Source organism: Motacilla alba, chromosome 14 (genome assembly GCF_015832195.1).
Source record: "Motacilla alba alba isolate MOTALB_02 chromosome 14, Motacilla_alba_V1.0_pri, whole genome shotgun sequence".
Classification (NCBI taxonomy): domain Eukaryota; kingdom Metazoa; phylum Chordata; class Aves; order Passeriformes; family Motacillidae; genus Motacilla; species Motacilla alba.
Genome location: NC_052029.1, coordinates 15,130,978 through 15,147,093, shown reverse-complemented (window position 1 = coordinate 15,147,093; position 16,116 = coordinate 15,130,978). Strand labels below are relative to the sequence as shown.

General features: G+C 45.1%; 1 protein-coding gene across 1 annotated transcript; it reads left to right on the top strand.

The window, feature by feature from the left end:
* The first annotated feature begins 1,552 nt into the window (after window positions 1-1,552).
* MEIOB (meiosis specific with OB-fold) lies at window positions 1,553-16,033 on the top strand. Its single transcript, XM_038151539.1, has 14 exons — window positions 1,553-2,237; window positions 3,391-3,472; window positions 6,680-6,737; window positions 7,848-7,979; window positions 8,870-8,942; window positions 9,315-9,510; window positions 10,065-10,165; window positions 11,637-11,689; window positions 11,773-11,868; window positions 12,260-12,361; window positions 12,804-12,957; window positions 13,282-13,465; window positions 13,901-13,987; window positions 14,258-16,033. The coding sequence occupies exons 2-14, from the start codon at window positions 3,404-3,406 to the stop codon at window positions 14,372-14,374; spliced, it is 1,422 nt and encodes a 473-aa protein (XP_038007467.1). The 5' UTR covers window positions 1,553-2,237; window positions 3,391-3,403; the 3' UTR covers window positions 14,375-16,033.
* The last annotated feature ends 83 nt before the right edge of the window (window positions 16,034-16,116 follow it).

Here is a 16,116-nt window from a genome sequence, read left to right as displayed (position 1 = left end):
ATGGCAGGGTCGGGTTTCACCTGCCCTTTGTGCCTGTGGGAGAAAAGCAGCTCCACCTGGACAAAACCCCTGGAACTGGGGACCTACCCGTGCACAAGGTCCCTGGAAAGCTCCACTGCAGCAGGTGCTCGTGTCCCACCAAAACCTTGCTGAGATACTGGACCAGCTCAGCTCCTGCAAGGCCCTGGGCTGTGGTGCTGGTTGGTCACCTTCTGCAGCAGTGGACACCCCACAGGTCTCGTTTCAGGGATTTTTCTTCCTGTTTTGCATTGCAGCCGTGGCTGTGAGAATGAGACTTGTGCCTTTGCCAGCATTTCCCAGCCAGTGTCCAGGTTCTCGCTCCCATTCCATTAGGATCCTATCACCAGGCTCATTACCTTCTGCTTGTTCATTAGCTTGAGATAATGAAAACAACAGAAGCGACAGAAAAAAATGCCGTGTTCCGTTTAGTGGAGACATCAAACCTACAAAGCAAAATTAGATCCATGGATCATTACTGTTACAAAAGGTGACCTAAAAAGAAAAAAAAAACAAAACACCTAAGCTGTCAGTTCCCTGGCATCCTGTTTGTCATCAGCACAGGATAATTAACGTGGATTTTTGTGACACAATAAATACAAGAGCACAGGTGGGATTCATTTTCAGCTGTTTAATTGAAGAAATGAAAGATCCTGTAATACAGAGTCAACACGGAGAATTTGTCAGGCTGTGCTGAAAACTTCCAATAGCTGAGGCCTTGGGGTTATAAAATTACTCATCAGGAGTAAAGTTTTTTATGACGCAGAAGTGAAGGGTATTGATTTTATAAAATATAATTTTATATTCAATATTAATGGAGAAAATGGCTCAAGCCAGCCTTCTGCAGAGCCTGGAAATATAGGACTATTGGGTGTGAATCAATACAAATAATATCTTTAAACCAGAAATTTTGATTAATTTATCAAATACAGGCTGCAACTTTTTTTCCCTTATAGCCAACATTAAAAAAAAAAAAAAGGAAGGAGGGAATGGTTTCTCCAGAGATTTCTGCGACTCGCTTTGTCTTGCTGGTGCGTTGTGCGTGTATATGTGTAGAATGAACCTGACTTTAATTCCTGATCTGGTAAGTCACAGAACCACAGGATTGTTTGGGTTGGGGGGGGACTTTAAAAACCATCCAGCTCCAGGGGCAGGGACCCTTCCATTACCCCAGGGCGCTGCAGCCCGGCCTTGGGCACTGCCAGGAACCGGGACAGCTTCTCTGGGCACCCTGTGCCAGGGCCTGCCCACCCTCACTGGGGACAATTCCAGCCCAAATCCCATCTAACCCTGTTGTTACCTCCTCAAGCCCAGCGACTCCGGCCTGCTGAGCTCCCCCCGAGCGTGCCGGGATGGAGAACGTCTGCCCTGAGGCTCCCTCAGCCCTGAGGGAGCGGGGGGCGCGGGGCCGTTTTCCCGCCACTGCGCCGGCGCCATCTTGTCTCCATCAGGAGCTGAGGGGCTTCAGCGGCGCCTGAGGGGCTGAAGGGTCCAGGAGGAGGCTGAAGGGTGAGTGAGGGGCTGAAGGGTCCAGGAGGAGGCTGAAGGGTGAGTGAGGGGCACCTGAGGGGCTGAAGGGTGAGTGAGGGGCTCAAGAGTCCAGGAGGAGGCTGAAGGGTCAGTGAGGGGCACCTGAGGGGCTCAAGAGTCCAGGAGGAGTCTGAAGGGTCAGTGAGGGGCTCAAGAGTCCAGGAGGAGTCTGAAGGGTGAGTGAGGGTCTCAAGAGTCCAGCAGGAGGCTGAAGGGTGAGTGAGGGGCACCTGAGGGTCTCAAGAGTCCAGGAGGAGGCTGAAGGGTCCAGGAGGAGATTGTGAAGGGTCAGTGAGGGGCATCTGAGGGGCTGAAGGGTCCATGAGGGGCACCTGTGGGGCTCAAGAGTCCAGGAGGAGGTTGAAGGGTCAGTGAGGAGAACCTGAGGGGCTGAAGAGTCCAGGAGGGGGCTGAAAGGTCAGTGAGGGGCACCTCAAGAGCTGAAGGGTCCAGGAGGATGCTGAAGAGTCAGTGAAGGGCTGAAGGGTCAGTGAGGGGCACCTGAGGGGAATGGCGGGTGTGTGAGGAGGTCTGTGATGGGTTGAGGGGTCCCTGAGTGGGGCAGCTCTGCTCCAGCTCTCAGAACCCAGAGCATTTAAAATCCTAAATGACCATTTAAATCTTCCTCTGATACAGGTGTTCCAGTGCTGGTTCCTTTGACACGACCCAGCTGGTGTGAGGTACAGCAGGTAACAATATTTAACTTCTTCTGAGGTGAGAATATTACCCTGCCTTGGAGAGGTGCTGAGGTAATTTTCCTACAGAAGGAAACATAAATTCTTCCATCTAATGGGATGGGAACAGGTTTGAGGGCCCCATTGTTCAGTGGTTTCTGAAAGGCAAATTTGGGCTGTCTCTCTGTGAGAGTGTAGTTTGAAATGCTCTTTTAGAAAAATCACTTGGTTCTCAGATAACTGCTTATTTTTCTTTAAAATGTAGGCTGATTTGTTCTCTAGTTCAACAGACCTTTATCCTGATGCCTGATGAAATGGTTAACAATTCTCACACGAGGTTCCAGATAGAAAGACTGTGAAAGCCATTCAGGATTTTGTTCTAAAGATTGAACAGGCATCCTATGAAAAATGTCAGCAGTTCTCTCCTATTAAAGGTTATTAAGATTTGGACAATAGCATGGTTCCTTTTACAACAAAAACCAGAATCTGACAACCATTTGTTAAATATCTAAATGTCTCTGAAGAATTATGTCTATGAAATAATAAGAGGCATTCAGAGGGTCTAAAAAAGCACCCGTGGCCCCACTTCAGCATCTCTAAAGAGAACCTGGGGGCTCTCAGGGCTGGGCAGTAAATGCCACGTTGGCAGCCTGGAAAGAGCTGGTTTTCACAAAATTCATTTGAATAAATTCACAACTTTTCTATTTTGAGGAAGGCATAAACTCACACTTTAAAGTAGTTTAATATTTAGTCCAAAACCTCAATTAAAGGTGCTTTGCAACCCAACACTTCTCTTTCCTCACATATAAATTGCCTTTTAAATATGAGCTGCCTCATTAAATTCAGTCGGGCTTCCCAGAGAGAAGGAGGGTAAATATTTTTCAGAGCCTGGTGCTAATGGAGTAATTTAATGATGAATAATAAATAAAAATTGCAGGCCTTTATTTGAGAAGCTTAGGTAGAGCTGTCACAGTAAAATTCATAACTTCCATCGCCAAATCCAAACAATAAAGAATTGTCTACTTCAGATGGCTTGAAATGCCTCTTATTGAAAACAGATGCTATTAGATCAAAACATTTATGTTAAAAAATAACTTGTTATTCTCACTGTGAATGGTCTTAAGTGATTGTTTTGGATTGTTACAAAACCTAAGTCAGTTTCCTCCAGTTTCAGCTCAAGAATGGCTCATTCTCGTTCAGCACGGGACTTTGTTGCACTTTCAGATCTGCATCCAAACCTTGCTCGTCCTGTAAGTCTCACAGCCTTTTGTCCCCCAGATGAAATTGTACCTGACTGTCTTATATTACTGCAAAATTATGTAATTGATGTGTATTTAGGTACTGATAGCATTAGTGCGATTGTTGGGTAGAAAGGACCTTCCCTTCTTTGTGTGCAAAGCAGCAAAATGAAAATTGATGCTGCTGCTGTCCACAGCCCGTGGGTACCACAGGCACGGATATTGACTGGACAATTCCGTGTATCAGAGGCTCCTTTGTGGCACTGGAAATGGATGCTGAATCAGTGAAGACATTATTAAAGACATGACAGAGTCAGCATTATGCAGCCACAGTCGTCTGGGAGCTCAGCAGTCTCTCAGGCACGCTGGGAAGGCAGGGTAAAAACCTCACAGCTCCACGGCAGGGTTGGTTCTGTTTCTTTGGGATAAAAAATGGCTTTGGATAGGATCACAGGTTGGAAGGGAGCCTAAAGCCCACCCGGTGCCACCCCTGCCATGGCAGGGACACCTTCCACTGTCCCAGGCTGCTCCAAGCCCAGTCTGGCTTTGGGCACTGCCAGGGATCCAGGGGCAGCCCCAGCTGCTCTGGGCATCTGTGCCAGGGCCTGCCCACCCTCCCAGGGAAGAGTTTCTCCCCAATATCCTGAGCCCAGTCTCTCTGTTTGAAGCCATTGCCCCTTGTCCTGTCACTCAATTCCTTATAAACAGACTCTCTCATGTTTCTTGTCAGCTCCTTCAGCCCCTGAAGGCCACAATTAGGTGACCCCAAAGCTTCTCATTTCCAGGCTGAGCAGTCCCAATTCTTTCACCTTTCCAGTCATCCTGGAGCCTCTCCTGACTCACCCCAAGAGCTCCATGTCCTCGCTGTGCTGGGAGCCCAGGGCTGGAGGCAGCCCTGCAGAGGGGTCTCACCTGAGCAGAGGCAGCATCCCCCCTCCCCTGCCCCAGGGAAGTCCTGATGTTCCTGGGAAGAGTGGAAACATGGAGCTTTCCCATTCCCACCACTTTTAATTTGGGATGGCACAATTTATTTCCTCATTTACTTCAAACAATGAAAGAGGAATCACAGAAAAGGGATGATCTAAGAGAAGTTTTCTATCTCCTTAGAGCCATATTGATCCAAAATGATCTTCAGCAATGCTAATTTAACCTGTCATTCACAATTCCTCCCAACTAATGATCCACTAGCCCAGTTAAAAGCCTTTATTTTACAAATAAAACTCATCTTGAGTATTGCAGTTAGCAACACACGGCAACGAAAGTATTTTTATAAAATAATAATTTATGATCGAATGATCAGTGTGTGTTGTGTTAGGCTGTTAAAACAGCTGAACACACAGTTTGAAGTATCAAAATGGCACGGTTTATGAGTTTGCTGTTTATTTTAAAAAGTGAAAGAGATTCAAGTGTAAACACTTGCAGCGTGTCCAGGAGTTGGTTGAGCAGCCTCTCAAGCCCTGCTCTGCCAAAGCAGGCACCCTGGGTGTGTTCCCCTCCTCTTCTGGGGAAATGAGTGCTGGGGCAGTCGTGCAATGAGCTGATCAAGGAAATGATCTCTGGAAGCTTTTCTGCCTTCCTCAGTCCAAAATAGTTTCCAGCCAGATCAATTCCTTCTGCCAGCTCCCTGTGCATGCTCGGGGTTGGAGACACAGAGGTGAACACACTTACAGCAGGGCCAGGGCAGATTTCTCTGGGAAATTGGATATTTACACCAGAAATCAGGCACAATCAGCCTCATTTCTGCAGGCACTCATCCTAAATGTCAGTTCTTTGGACATTTGGTGATGATGTATGGGGAATGTTGCACTCTGATTTAATGGATTTTTTTTTTTAATTTGGAAACAAAACCCAAAAAATCCTAATCAGAATCACGGCATGCAGTGGACATAAAGCATTCGGGAAGGGGGATATTGCAGCGCTGTACACAAGCGGCCTGTTCCTGAGTGTCCATGCAGGATAAGGCAGTTCCCGTGCTCCCTCTAGCGATCCCGAGGAAAGCGCAGAGTGGCTTTTGAGCACGGGTCCATTGGTGGCAGGGAAGTCAGGCAGGTCACGCTGCTTTGGGAACGTGTACAAAATGGATCCTGGCTGGTTACTGAACCCAGCCCTGCCCTTCCCAGCTGGCTCTGCAGCTCTGCTGGAGTGCGACAGCCGGGACTGCCACCAGGGCTCGTGGGAAGGAGCTGTGGCTGCCACATCCCTGGGAGGGACTAAGGCCAGGCTGGACAGGGCTTAGAGCAGCCTGGCACAGTGGAAGGTGGCATGGCAGGGGTGGCCCTGGATGGGCTTTATGATCCCTCCAACCCAAACCATTCCAGGATTCTGTGAGGTGGAATTGAGGAAGGATGCTTCATGTTTTGAAGGATCCTGGCAGTACTGCCCTGTCAGTCTGTCCTTCCAGCCCTCATCCCACTCTGACTTTCCTTGCTGGCCTCTACAAATCCCAAACAAGCACTTCAAAGCTCTACTCTGACACCAAGGACCACCTGAAAAACAACAACAACCCACCACACAGCTGCTACAGACAGATAATGCAGCTCTATCTACACGTGTGTGTTTGCTCCCAGTAGTTGTGTTGGACAATTGGGAACAGGATCTTTTTGCATAACAGACGCAGGTTTAGCAAAGCAGGATAAGATTGATTTTGTCTGAGTCAACAGAAAAGCTCCTTGCCTCAGCTCCCTTGGAGCCAGTTGAAAGACAGCACGAGAGAGGCACCTGTAGAAATTGGGGCTGCTTGGCTGAGGCCAGGACAAGCTCCTGGAGGTGCACACGTGTGGCTTGTGCTGCTGAGAGAACCTTGGACACTTCACTCCAAAATAAATCCTGTGCAGACTTTCCGTGGAGCGCTTGAGGAGATCTGAGAGCTGTGCAGAGAGCATGAAACAACAACATTGCTGCCTACCTGAGGAGAGATTGCTGTAGAACAGCCAAAATTGTGAAGGGTTGGGGTGAACTTTTGTCCTCCCATTTTCTTCACAAACAGAAACAGATGCATTTATTTTAATATTTTTATTAGTCACAATTTTTTTCCTAAAGTAAACTTGTGTGTTTATGTTTTACTCTTTAGCTCGTACGGTACCGTGGGATAAATAGATTAAAATGATTACCAGCCAGAAATATGTTTATTATCATCAGCAGAGTATAATTCCATGAAATCTAATTCATCATCTACATCTGGGTTTAATACTTGTACTCTATAATATTTTTATTTTTCAGAATGTAATCGGGGTGGTTATTGGGAAAACAGATGTCAGAAGCTTTCCAGACCGAAAAAGTACAGTCCCTTTAAACTCTTTTTACTTCATTTTCTTCAACGGTGGAATTTGGCAGAGATGACCGAAATCAAGATTTAAACGATAAACAGATTTCTCAGTGTAAAATGGATAGAATAAAAATGCACCCAAGAAAATAGTGTCTGTTTGAGAACCAAGATGAAAGAGCAGCATTGGTTTGGCCAAGCCGTATCAATTAGAAATTGGAAAAACTCTGTCATGGAAGCGTTTCATGCTCTGAAGATGGAACCAATATGAACCCACTCTTCCACAAACACTGCTGGAACGGAGCTGGTGCCTTCATATTTGCTCTGTCTTAAAACAGAAATGTTGAGGACATGTCTTGTGGAGTGACACAAGTAATTTCTGGCCTGAGTAGCAACAGCTTCATTTGGGACAAAAGGGGAATTGTATGTTGTTAATAATGTTAATTGGAAATTGAAATAACAAATTTACAGTCGGGGTGGTGCAGGCACTGTCAAGAAGCACCTGCAGCCCTGGAGAGCCATTCCAGCTCCAGGAGGAGGGCTCAGTTTTGCTGCTGCAGGGGCGAGGTTTTAGGGGACAGTCATCGTTGTCACCCCAAACTGGGGCCAGCCTAGTGCAGAGTCCACAGCCGGGGTGCTGCTGTGTGTGCCCCACGGGGCTGCTCTCAGGGGACCCTGGGTGCTCACTGGAGCTTTCCTGGATAATTTAACAATCCGCGGCATCGTGCTGTGACCCCGGAAAGCTCTATCAGTTAGCTGGATGAGACAGGGCAGGCCTGCAGACCCCTGAATTCTCCACAGCACTGGAGAGAAACGCTTTGCTCTATTCAATTGGCCCCTGGCAGTGACCCTGCAGCCTGGGCCATCAGCCCTGGCTGTCACCCCCCACAGCTCCTGCCCCTGTCCCCGTTTGAGCTGCAGTCACACCTGCGGGGTGCGCAGGTACAACCGCAGCAGGAACTGCAGCCCGCTCCCAAACCCTGCTCCTGCACCACCTGCCGGCCTCCAGCGGGAGAGAACTCCTGCTAGAATCCAGGAAACCCCAAATAGCAGCTTTTATACACATATTCTAGTTAGAAATCAAGCTGTGCCGAGCGATTGCTACAGCCCGGTTTGTTTTTGCAGACATAGGCTCTGAAAGATACACCTTCAATTTTACCATTCGTGATTCCCCAACTTATTTCATTAATGTCCAGTCCTGGGGCAGAGAAGAGTACATCAGATCCCTCTCAGAGAGCTTCAGGGTTGGTGACTGTGGTGAGTTGGTTTATTTTATTTTATTTTATTTTATTTTATTTTATTTTATTTTATTTTATTTTATTTTATTTTATTCTATTTTATTCTATTCTATTTTATTCTATTCTATTCTATTCTATTTTTTATTTCTTATTTTTATTTTCTTTATATATTTATATTTATTTTATTTATATTTTATTTATATTTTATTTATATTTTATATTTATATTTATTTTATTTTTTATTTTTTATGTTTTATTTTATTATTTATTTCTTATTTTTATTTTATCTATATTTTATTTTTATTTATTTTATTTTTATTTTTATTTTATTTATTTTATTTTTATGTTTTGTTTTTATTTATTTTATTTTATTTTAATTTATTTTATTTTTTCCCACCACATTTCTGTTTGCATGGCAGTCAGGGTTGTGCTGGTGGCTCTGCTGTGTTTTGCTCTGAGGACTCACAAACAGCCTAATTGGAAACAAATTGTTCAGTTCTGTTCAATAGAAAGAGGAAAGGAACAAGATTCCAAGGATTTCAACTCAAGCCCAGTAAATATGTCAACAAAAGAAACCCACTGAGTGCAGCAGCTCAGAGCTGGCCTGCAGTTAATCAATGTCAAATTTTACATTCTATTGAGGTCTTAAACATGATGAAAAATAAGCTGTAAAGCAGTTTGCTGTTTGTCTTCCCTCAGTAATAGATATGACAATGATTGCTGATAAAACCACAGCAGAAATCCTGTATTTATTTACAGGGTGCACTTTTATCTTTTTAAGTTCATAGAAAGATTTTGCTGCCCGTGGTTGTTCGGGTAAAACCTGTGAGCTTACAGAGTGCACACAAAAATATCTGTAATTGTACCTATAATCAGTTTCTAACATTACTTATCAATGCTTTATTGTAGTTACAATCGAAAACCCTTTAATTCAGTCAAAGGAAGCAGAAAGAGAAGAAAAATTCAACCCTGTAACTCCTAGGTAAATTTAAAGCATGGCGTGGTAGTTCTTTCTAGAAGGATCAATGTTAAAACTTGCTCTAATTTCCAACCACATGAAATTGGTAGAAATTTTTGGTGTTTTCTTCTTCTGTAGCTGTGCCTTCCTCCTGTGCTCAACAGTGTCTGTTGCTCAAAAACCTCAAAGGAGAATATATTTGACAAATAGAAGGTCATCAAGCAATAATGTTCTTTGTTGCTACACAGAGTAAATTTCATTCTTTGAGTAAAATCCACAAGAATTTTTTGTACCCTTAGGAAAAACTATAATGGCATAAAGTTGCTTTTTCATCTGAATGTCCGTTGGATAGCTCAGTGAGTGCAGTGCTGACCCCTGGGATTTGTTCTGTTCTAGCAGCTACAAATTACTGCTCAGTGAAAATCACTCTGTGGTTAAAACCTCTTCCTGCTACGACACAGACACCCGGCTCCTGGCTCTGCTGCACCTGCCCGTCAAGGACCCTCAGGATTATTATTCCCTGGGGGACATCGTGGCAAACGGACAAAGCCTCCATGGGAGAGTCCTCAACGTGCTGGCAGCTGTGATGGCAGTGAGTGAGGAGCATTTCTGTGCTCTGCCACGAGGAACCTCACTGTGAATCTGTGTGATTGTGGATTTGGGGCTGTGATGGCAGTGAGTGAGGAGCATTTCTGTGCTCTGCCACGAGGAACCTCACTGTGAATCTGTGTGATTGTGGATTTGGGGCTGTGATGGCAGTGAGTGAGGAGCATTTCTGTGCTCTGCCACGAGGAACCTCACTGTGAATCTGTGTGAATGTGGATTTGGGGCTGTGATGGCAGTGAGTGAGGAGCATTTCTGTGCTCTACCATCAGTAACTTCACTGTGAATCTGTGTGAATGTGGATTTTGGGCCTCAGAGTGGCCAGGACTCCATTTGTGCAGCTTGGCAGCTGAGTGTCAATAACCACACGCACCCTTTGATGAGATTTTTATCAACAAAATGAAGGGGAAATGAAGTGATTCCATTTTTAGTAGCCTATAGTCTTTCTTCCCTTTTCTAACCCTTTTATTTTCTAGGTTATGAGTTTTATTCTCCTAAACACTGACTAGAGCACAAGTGACTTCTTCTCTTTTTTTCTTCAAGGTTGGGGAGCCAAAGTATTTTATGACTTCAGACAAAAGGAAAGGCCAGAGGTGTGAAGTAAAGCTGTATGATGAAACAGAGAGGGCCTTCCCAATAGTATGGTAAAATGTTCTTTAATTCACTAAATGTTCTTTAATTCACTAAAAACAACAATGCAAACACGGGTAGAAATTAGCTGTAACACAAATTAACTATAAACACGTCTTTTAATTGAAATCTATTGTTATTTAGGAGGCAACTGAGATGAGGCAGCAATGTACGCTGAGAAGAGACTTGAAGAGATTCATTAGAGTGGCCTTATATATCTTGTGTAGTTTTATGGCTTGCTGACAGCCTGCTGGCTCATGGATGGCAAAATGAAGCTCAGTTCCAAATAATTCCTTTTTTTTTAATGTGGACATTTGAGCTAATTCAGGAAATGACTTTTACAACCAGCTGCAAAGGCTGCTGTGTCTCTTCCACAAGCAGGAGGGCAGGAAAATGAAGAGCATGATCCATTTTTAAAGCCAAGCAGAACTGCAAGTGGAGTGGAAATAGATAGAAATAGTTTTAAAATCTTTAAAATAACGCAGAAACGTTTTGATGTGACTTTGGCTGTATTTTCAAACTCTGTCCTGTTCACAAACACAACTCCACGCAGCCCTCCCTGCTGTGAACGGTGCCTTGTTCACTGAGGAACCTTTGCATTTTGCCCAGAGTTTGTTCAATGAACCTGTGGCTTTTCCAAGTGCACATGGGGGTGTGGGTGTCCCCTTGCCCTGGGATTGCTGTTCGGTGGCTAAAAAGTGACTTCGGTGACCTTTGTTCCCTCAGGGGACACAGCCAGCCCTGCACTGTGGGCTGGGCCCTGTGTTACCACCAGGGCTGTTGAACACAATGCACAGCCTCAAAGGCAAGAGCAGCAGCTCTGGGGTGAGCCCTTCCAGCCCAGGTTAATTTGGAAATGAACTCCTCCATCAGCTCTCCCAGGGGCCTTGGGCACTGTCGGGGGATTCCAGAGCCCAGCAGTGAAGAGGTGCGTGGGCAATAGCAGATGAAAAGGAAATATCTTCAATCTTTTCCCAAGGATTAAGGAGAAAACCCACCAGAACAAATCTGTGCTTTGGCTGCGCTCTTGCCAGCCAAATTTCGGAGGAGCTGAATGAGATTTTATCAAGAGACCATGAAATTATCATTTTTGAGGGATGTTTCTGACCTCACTTCAGTCTCATCACCCCCAGCCACAAAGATCCCAGTGTTGGAAGCGGCTGAACATCTGGCCTGGGGATCTGAGCAAGCAGCCCGGCCCAGCACACACAGCTCCCTTAACTGGGGTTTGCTTTAGCTGGAAAGGTCTTGGATAAAAGCTGAGATACAGCATTGTCCCAGGAATACCCTGCAATTAGACCCATCTTTATTTTATCCTGTTTGGGATGAAGCAGGCACAGGGAATTTCAGTGCCACGTGTGTCACAAAGGACTCGTGAGCCCTTTGGCCAATTTTATTACAACTACATGATTTAGTAGTTTAGTACTAAACACTTCGAGTGCTGTTTCCAAAATGTTTTGATACATCCACTTCTGTTTAATTTAGCTGGGATAACGAATCCATCCAGCTGGCACAGAGTTGGATCCCCCAAGAAACAGGTAAAACCCTCTGGTTTATGTTTTACTGAAGTTCTTCACCTGACATTTATTCTCCAGTAACATGGGGGTGTTTCTCTGCACAGTTATATTTGCATCAGATGTGAGAATCAATTTTGACAAATTTAGGAACTGCATGAGTGCAACTGTGATATCCAAAACCATCATTACAACTAACCCAGGTAAGAGCTGCTCAAGTATTTCTTTGCTTTTAGTAATTATTCTAGGCTAGAATGCATTAATTCATCTATTGGAGCTGTGATTTCTTCTGCCTGCTTCTCACAAAGTTCCCTTCTTGTCTGCTATGTGATGACCAGTTCCCTTGGATTTTATTTTATTTTAATTTTCTTTAATTTAATTTAATTTTTTAAATTTTATTTTATTTTCTTTTATTGTTAGCAGCCTTCAGATGTTTATTCCATGCAGGATTAACAGTTAAAATAAAAAAGAGAAAAGCAAATCTTGGCGAATTCCAACGCGTTTGTGCTACCAGAATAAAAACTTGTAAAATATAAAAATGCTGTGACTTTTACATGCAACATAGACTGATAACTTTTAAAAATGCATCTTCAGAAACAGCAGAAGCAAATGTTCTCTTCAGCTTCATCAAAGAGAGTGCCCAGGCAGGAGCTGTGCCCAGCCCAGGGAAGGAGCTGCCAAATGAAACCATAAACTGTAAGCGTTTGATTTGATTTACCTGCACAGTGTCAGTTCATAGTGCAGCTGAAGGAATTCCTGCTCTGTGTGCTCACAGAAACAAAGCTCAGGTCTGGCCTGGCTGGGCAGGTAAAGTTTGGATGCTTTCTTGGGGCTGTCTCTTGTTTTATCTTTAAGAACCTTCAGCTGACTGTGCCAGCTGCAGCCTGTCTGGTGTGTTCTGTCTGCAAGCAGAAGTGAGGGGGAAAGCTTTTGTAAAAACTCCTTCTGGAGGATAAAGATTAAATAATAGATATATTCCTGATCTGAGTCCCTTTTGTTTTACCTTTTTTTTTTTTTTTTGAGGGGGGTTTTACTGCTGCTTTAAATCTCCTTTTTATTGCCTTAAGATCCACTTCTGCCATTGCTCTTTGAATAATTTCTGGCTCAGACACGCTTAACTTGTCTTTTAAACTTCTAGTGGAGGCTGTAGTGGATGTCTACACAGTGGAACAGCTGAAAGAAAAAGCTCTCCAGAGTGATGGGAAGCTGGAGCCTGTCCATGGAATTATTTATGGCTACATTTCCACCCTGGACATCGACGAGAGCGTGTCCAGAGTCCTGCGCAACAGATGGTGAGCAACTGCCTGCTTGGGACGTGGGCTAAAAGTGCCTGGCCCTCTCCCCTGACCCAAATGACATGGAGCAATGTTTTAATCCCATCCCAGAGAAGAAATACAACTCCTCTGGAGGATGCCGAGTGGGTTTCTGGTGTGGGGTTTTGTTGAGGGCTCTTTGTGGTCCTAGAGTGAAAAAGAAAGAGGTCACTTGGTCTCAGACAGAGTTTAGGAGAGGAACAATTTTTTTAAAGACAAAATCTCTTGGGAAATCTCAGTCTGGGAAAATGTTTCAGGAAGAATAAAGTGCCTCCCTGCATGGATTCTGTCCTTGTGTTTCAGCTCAATCTGCCGGTTCATCGTGAACGAGGTGTCAAACACCTGCACCTTCTGCAGTGACGTCCCTCCAGAGGCCAAGGCCACCTTTGCCAGCTTTGACATCCTGGTGGATGTGACAGACCACACGGGCACCCTGCGCTCCTGCTACCTGGCTGACTGTGTGGCTGAGGACACGCTGGGCTGCACAGTAAGGGCAGCTGGGCTGTCCAGCTGTGGAGCCTGATGAGAGCTACAGAGATCTGAAAATGCTCTCTGTGTGCGTGTGTGTGTGTGCAAGAGTGACAGAAATGGCACGGATGGACGGACAGACGGACACACGGAGCTTGGCAGAAGCTGGAAGTCAGCAGATGCCAACAGGAGCTGTGTTCAGTGTAAGACTGAACCCAGTTCAGAGCACTGCTTATTGAGAACACGGCTGGAAATGCCTCTGATTGCAAACACCCTGCAGTTGATCTGGTTAATGTGACTGTCTTGGTGCACACCTCATACCAAGCACTACGTTAAAATAGAAAAATACAGCTTAGAAATGTATAAAAATATGTGAGATGTTCTTTTCATCATCGTTCTGTTGTGGAGATGTTTGAAGCACCTGCTGAAGTGCTCTGTGGTGTCCTGTTAACAGGTCCCTGAATTCCTCCTGCTGGAAGAAGACCAGAAGACTGCACTGAAATGGCAACTCCTCTTGGAACGAAGCAAGATTTACTTCAAAGTTAGTATTTAATTCAAAACAGTAGCTGGTTTTCACTTTTAAACTTGTCCTTTTGGGCAAAACTCTTCTTACTCTCCCATCTCCCCTTTCTGTGTCCCTATTTCCAGGACAAAATGGAAGTGTTTGACTTCAGCAGTGGCAGGCAGATGGCATAACTGTGTACTCACACAGGAAATAATGCAAATAAATCTGTCACACACGCTGTGAAACAGCTGAAAACAATCTCTGTCAAGGTGCTGTGATAACAAAGATCCTTAATTATCTTTCCAGGTTACTTCATCACCCAATTGGAGAACTGGATTAAAAGTGAATCTTCTTTCCTGCAAACTGGCAGATCCCATAGAGGCGAGTCAGAGCTTGTTGGGAAGAGACTGGAATTATTTATAAATGCCAGGAAAATTATTCATAAATGCTAGGAAAATCCTTCCTTCACTCTGTCGTCAGAGATGGAATTCTGCTGTTGTTGGGTTTTGCCAAGTCTGTTCTGATGGTAAAGGAGAAGTGCACGTTACAGTACCTCAAAGTGGCCTTCTGAGTTCATATTTTTGGGTGGTTGTACTTTAAAAAGTGTACTTGGGCCTCAGCTCTACCAAATTCAACCCCTTTCAAGGGGGCTGGAAGATCTCCTCACTCAGCTGAGGTCTTTAAAAAATCAGAAATAACAAATAGGTCAAAAGAGATCTGTTGAACTTGTGTGGTTTTGACTGCTTTGCAGCTTTTGTGTTAAAGAAATAAAGACCCCCCTTGAAACACTGCCTGGGTTTGTGCTGCACCTTGCTGAGGCCAAGCACGGAGCTGTGGGCAAGAGCAGGGCTGATTCTCTTTGGGCAGGCTAAGTCTAATTAGAGCAGAGGAATCAATTAGCAGTGAGCTCTGACAAACAAAAATCAAGCTGAGGCTGTAGGCAGGACTCCGTTCACCAAAGCTGGAATTAAAGAGCCCAGGTATGTGTTTTGTGCCTTCCCTCATGTATTTTTCCCTGTTTTTAATCTGTTGCTGTCCATAGCTGCCCCTCCTGCTGGTGTATTTGTTACATCCTCACTCCTGAGCACGCTGGGACCCAGCCTCAACAGAGGGAGATCCCCCAGCCCTGCTCTGGAAAAGGGTTTTAGGCCAGGACACCCTGGGGAGCTCAGACCCCCCTGGTGCCCTCCCTACCCTTAAAGCAGCGTGGCACAGAGAAACCCCACAGAACCAGCAAATCCTGACACACAATCCCAGACTGCCCCCTGACTCGAGGGTGGCAACAGAGACCCCAAAATGCTGCCAGCGTTGGGTCAAATCCTGACACACAATCCCAGACTGCCCCCTGACTCGAGGGTGGCAACAGAGACCCCAAAATGCTGCCAGCGTTGGGTCACGCACCCCTCTTGTAGCCATGAATGATTCAACACTTCCCAGCCGTAACAATTCCCATTCTGAAGGGAATGCTTCCAATAAAAAGATTCAACACTTTCCAGCCGTAACAATTCCCATTCTGAGGGGAATGTTTCCAATAAGCTCATCCCAACTCTGGCAATGCCCAGGGCTGGAGATGAACTGCAAACCATGCCCTGCTGCTGTTGCCAGAGGTGGGGATGTTTGACAGGCAGGAGGAAATGCAAACAGTGCAGACAATTCCACGCTTCCTCTTGCAGAACTGTTCACCCTAATGGCTGTTTTCATTCTGAAGAAATTCTAAAGGAATTCTTCAATTTCTTCTCCCAGTGTGGTGTGCAGCACCCTGGACTGTGCTGCTCTCACTCTGGGAGACAGGATTTTTCTCTGTAGAACTCCCCACTTTTAAAACCAAAGCTTTTCCTTGCAGTTATTAAGATCTGGCTGTGATAAATGGAAGTGTTTAGCTTTGGTGCTTTGCATTTCTGTAAAAAAAAATAAATCTGTTTTTGTTAGAAATGAACCAGTTCTGCGCAACCTTTGAAAATCTAAGTTTTGATGTTTGCATGGGGAGGATTTTTTAGATTACATTTCACAACTTGCTCTGTTGAATTGAAAGAGAACTCGCTGTCGTGCAAACCGGTGGGGAGTGCTGGAACAGCTGGAGTGGGGAACTGGGGAAAGTTACCCAGCGTGGCTTTCAGCAGCTGGAAACACTTCACACCCCAGCTGCTGCACGGCACTGGGTAACA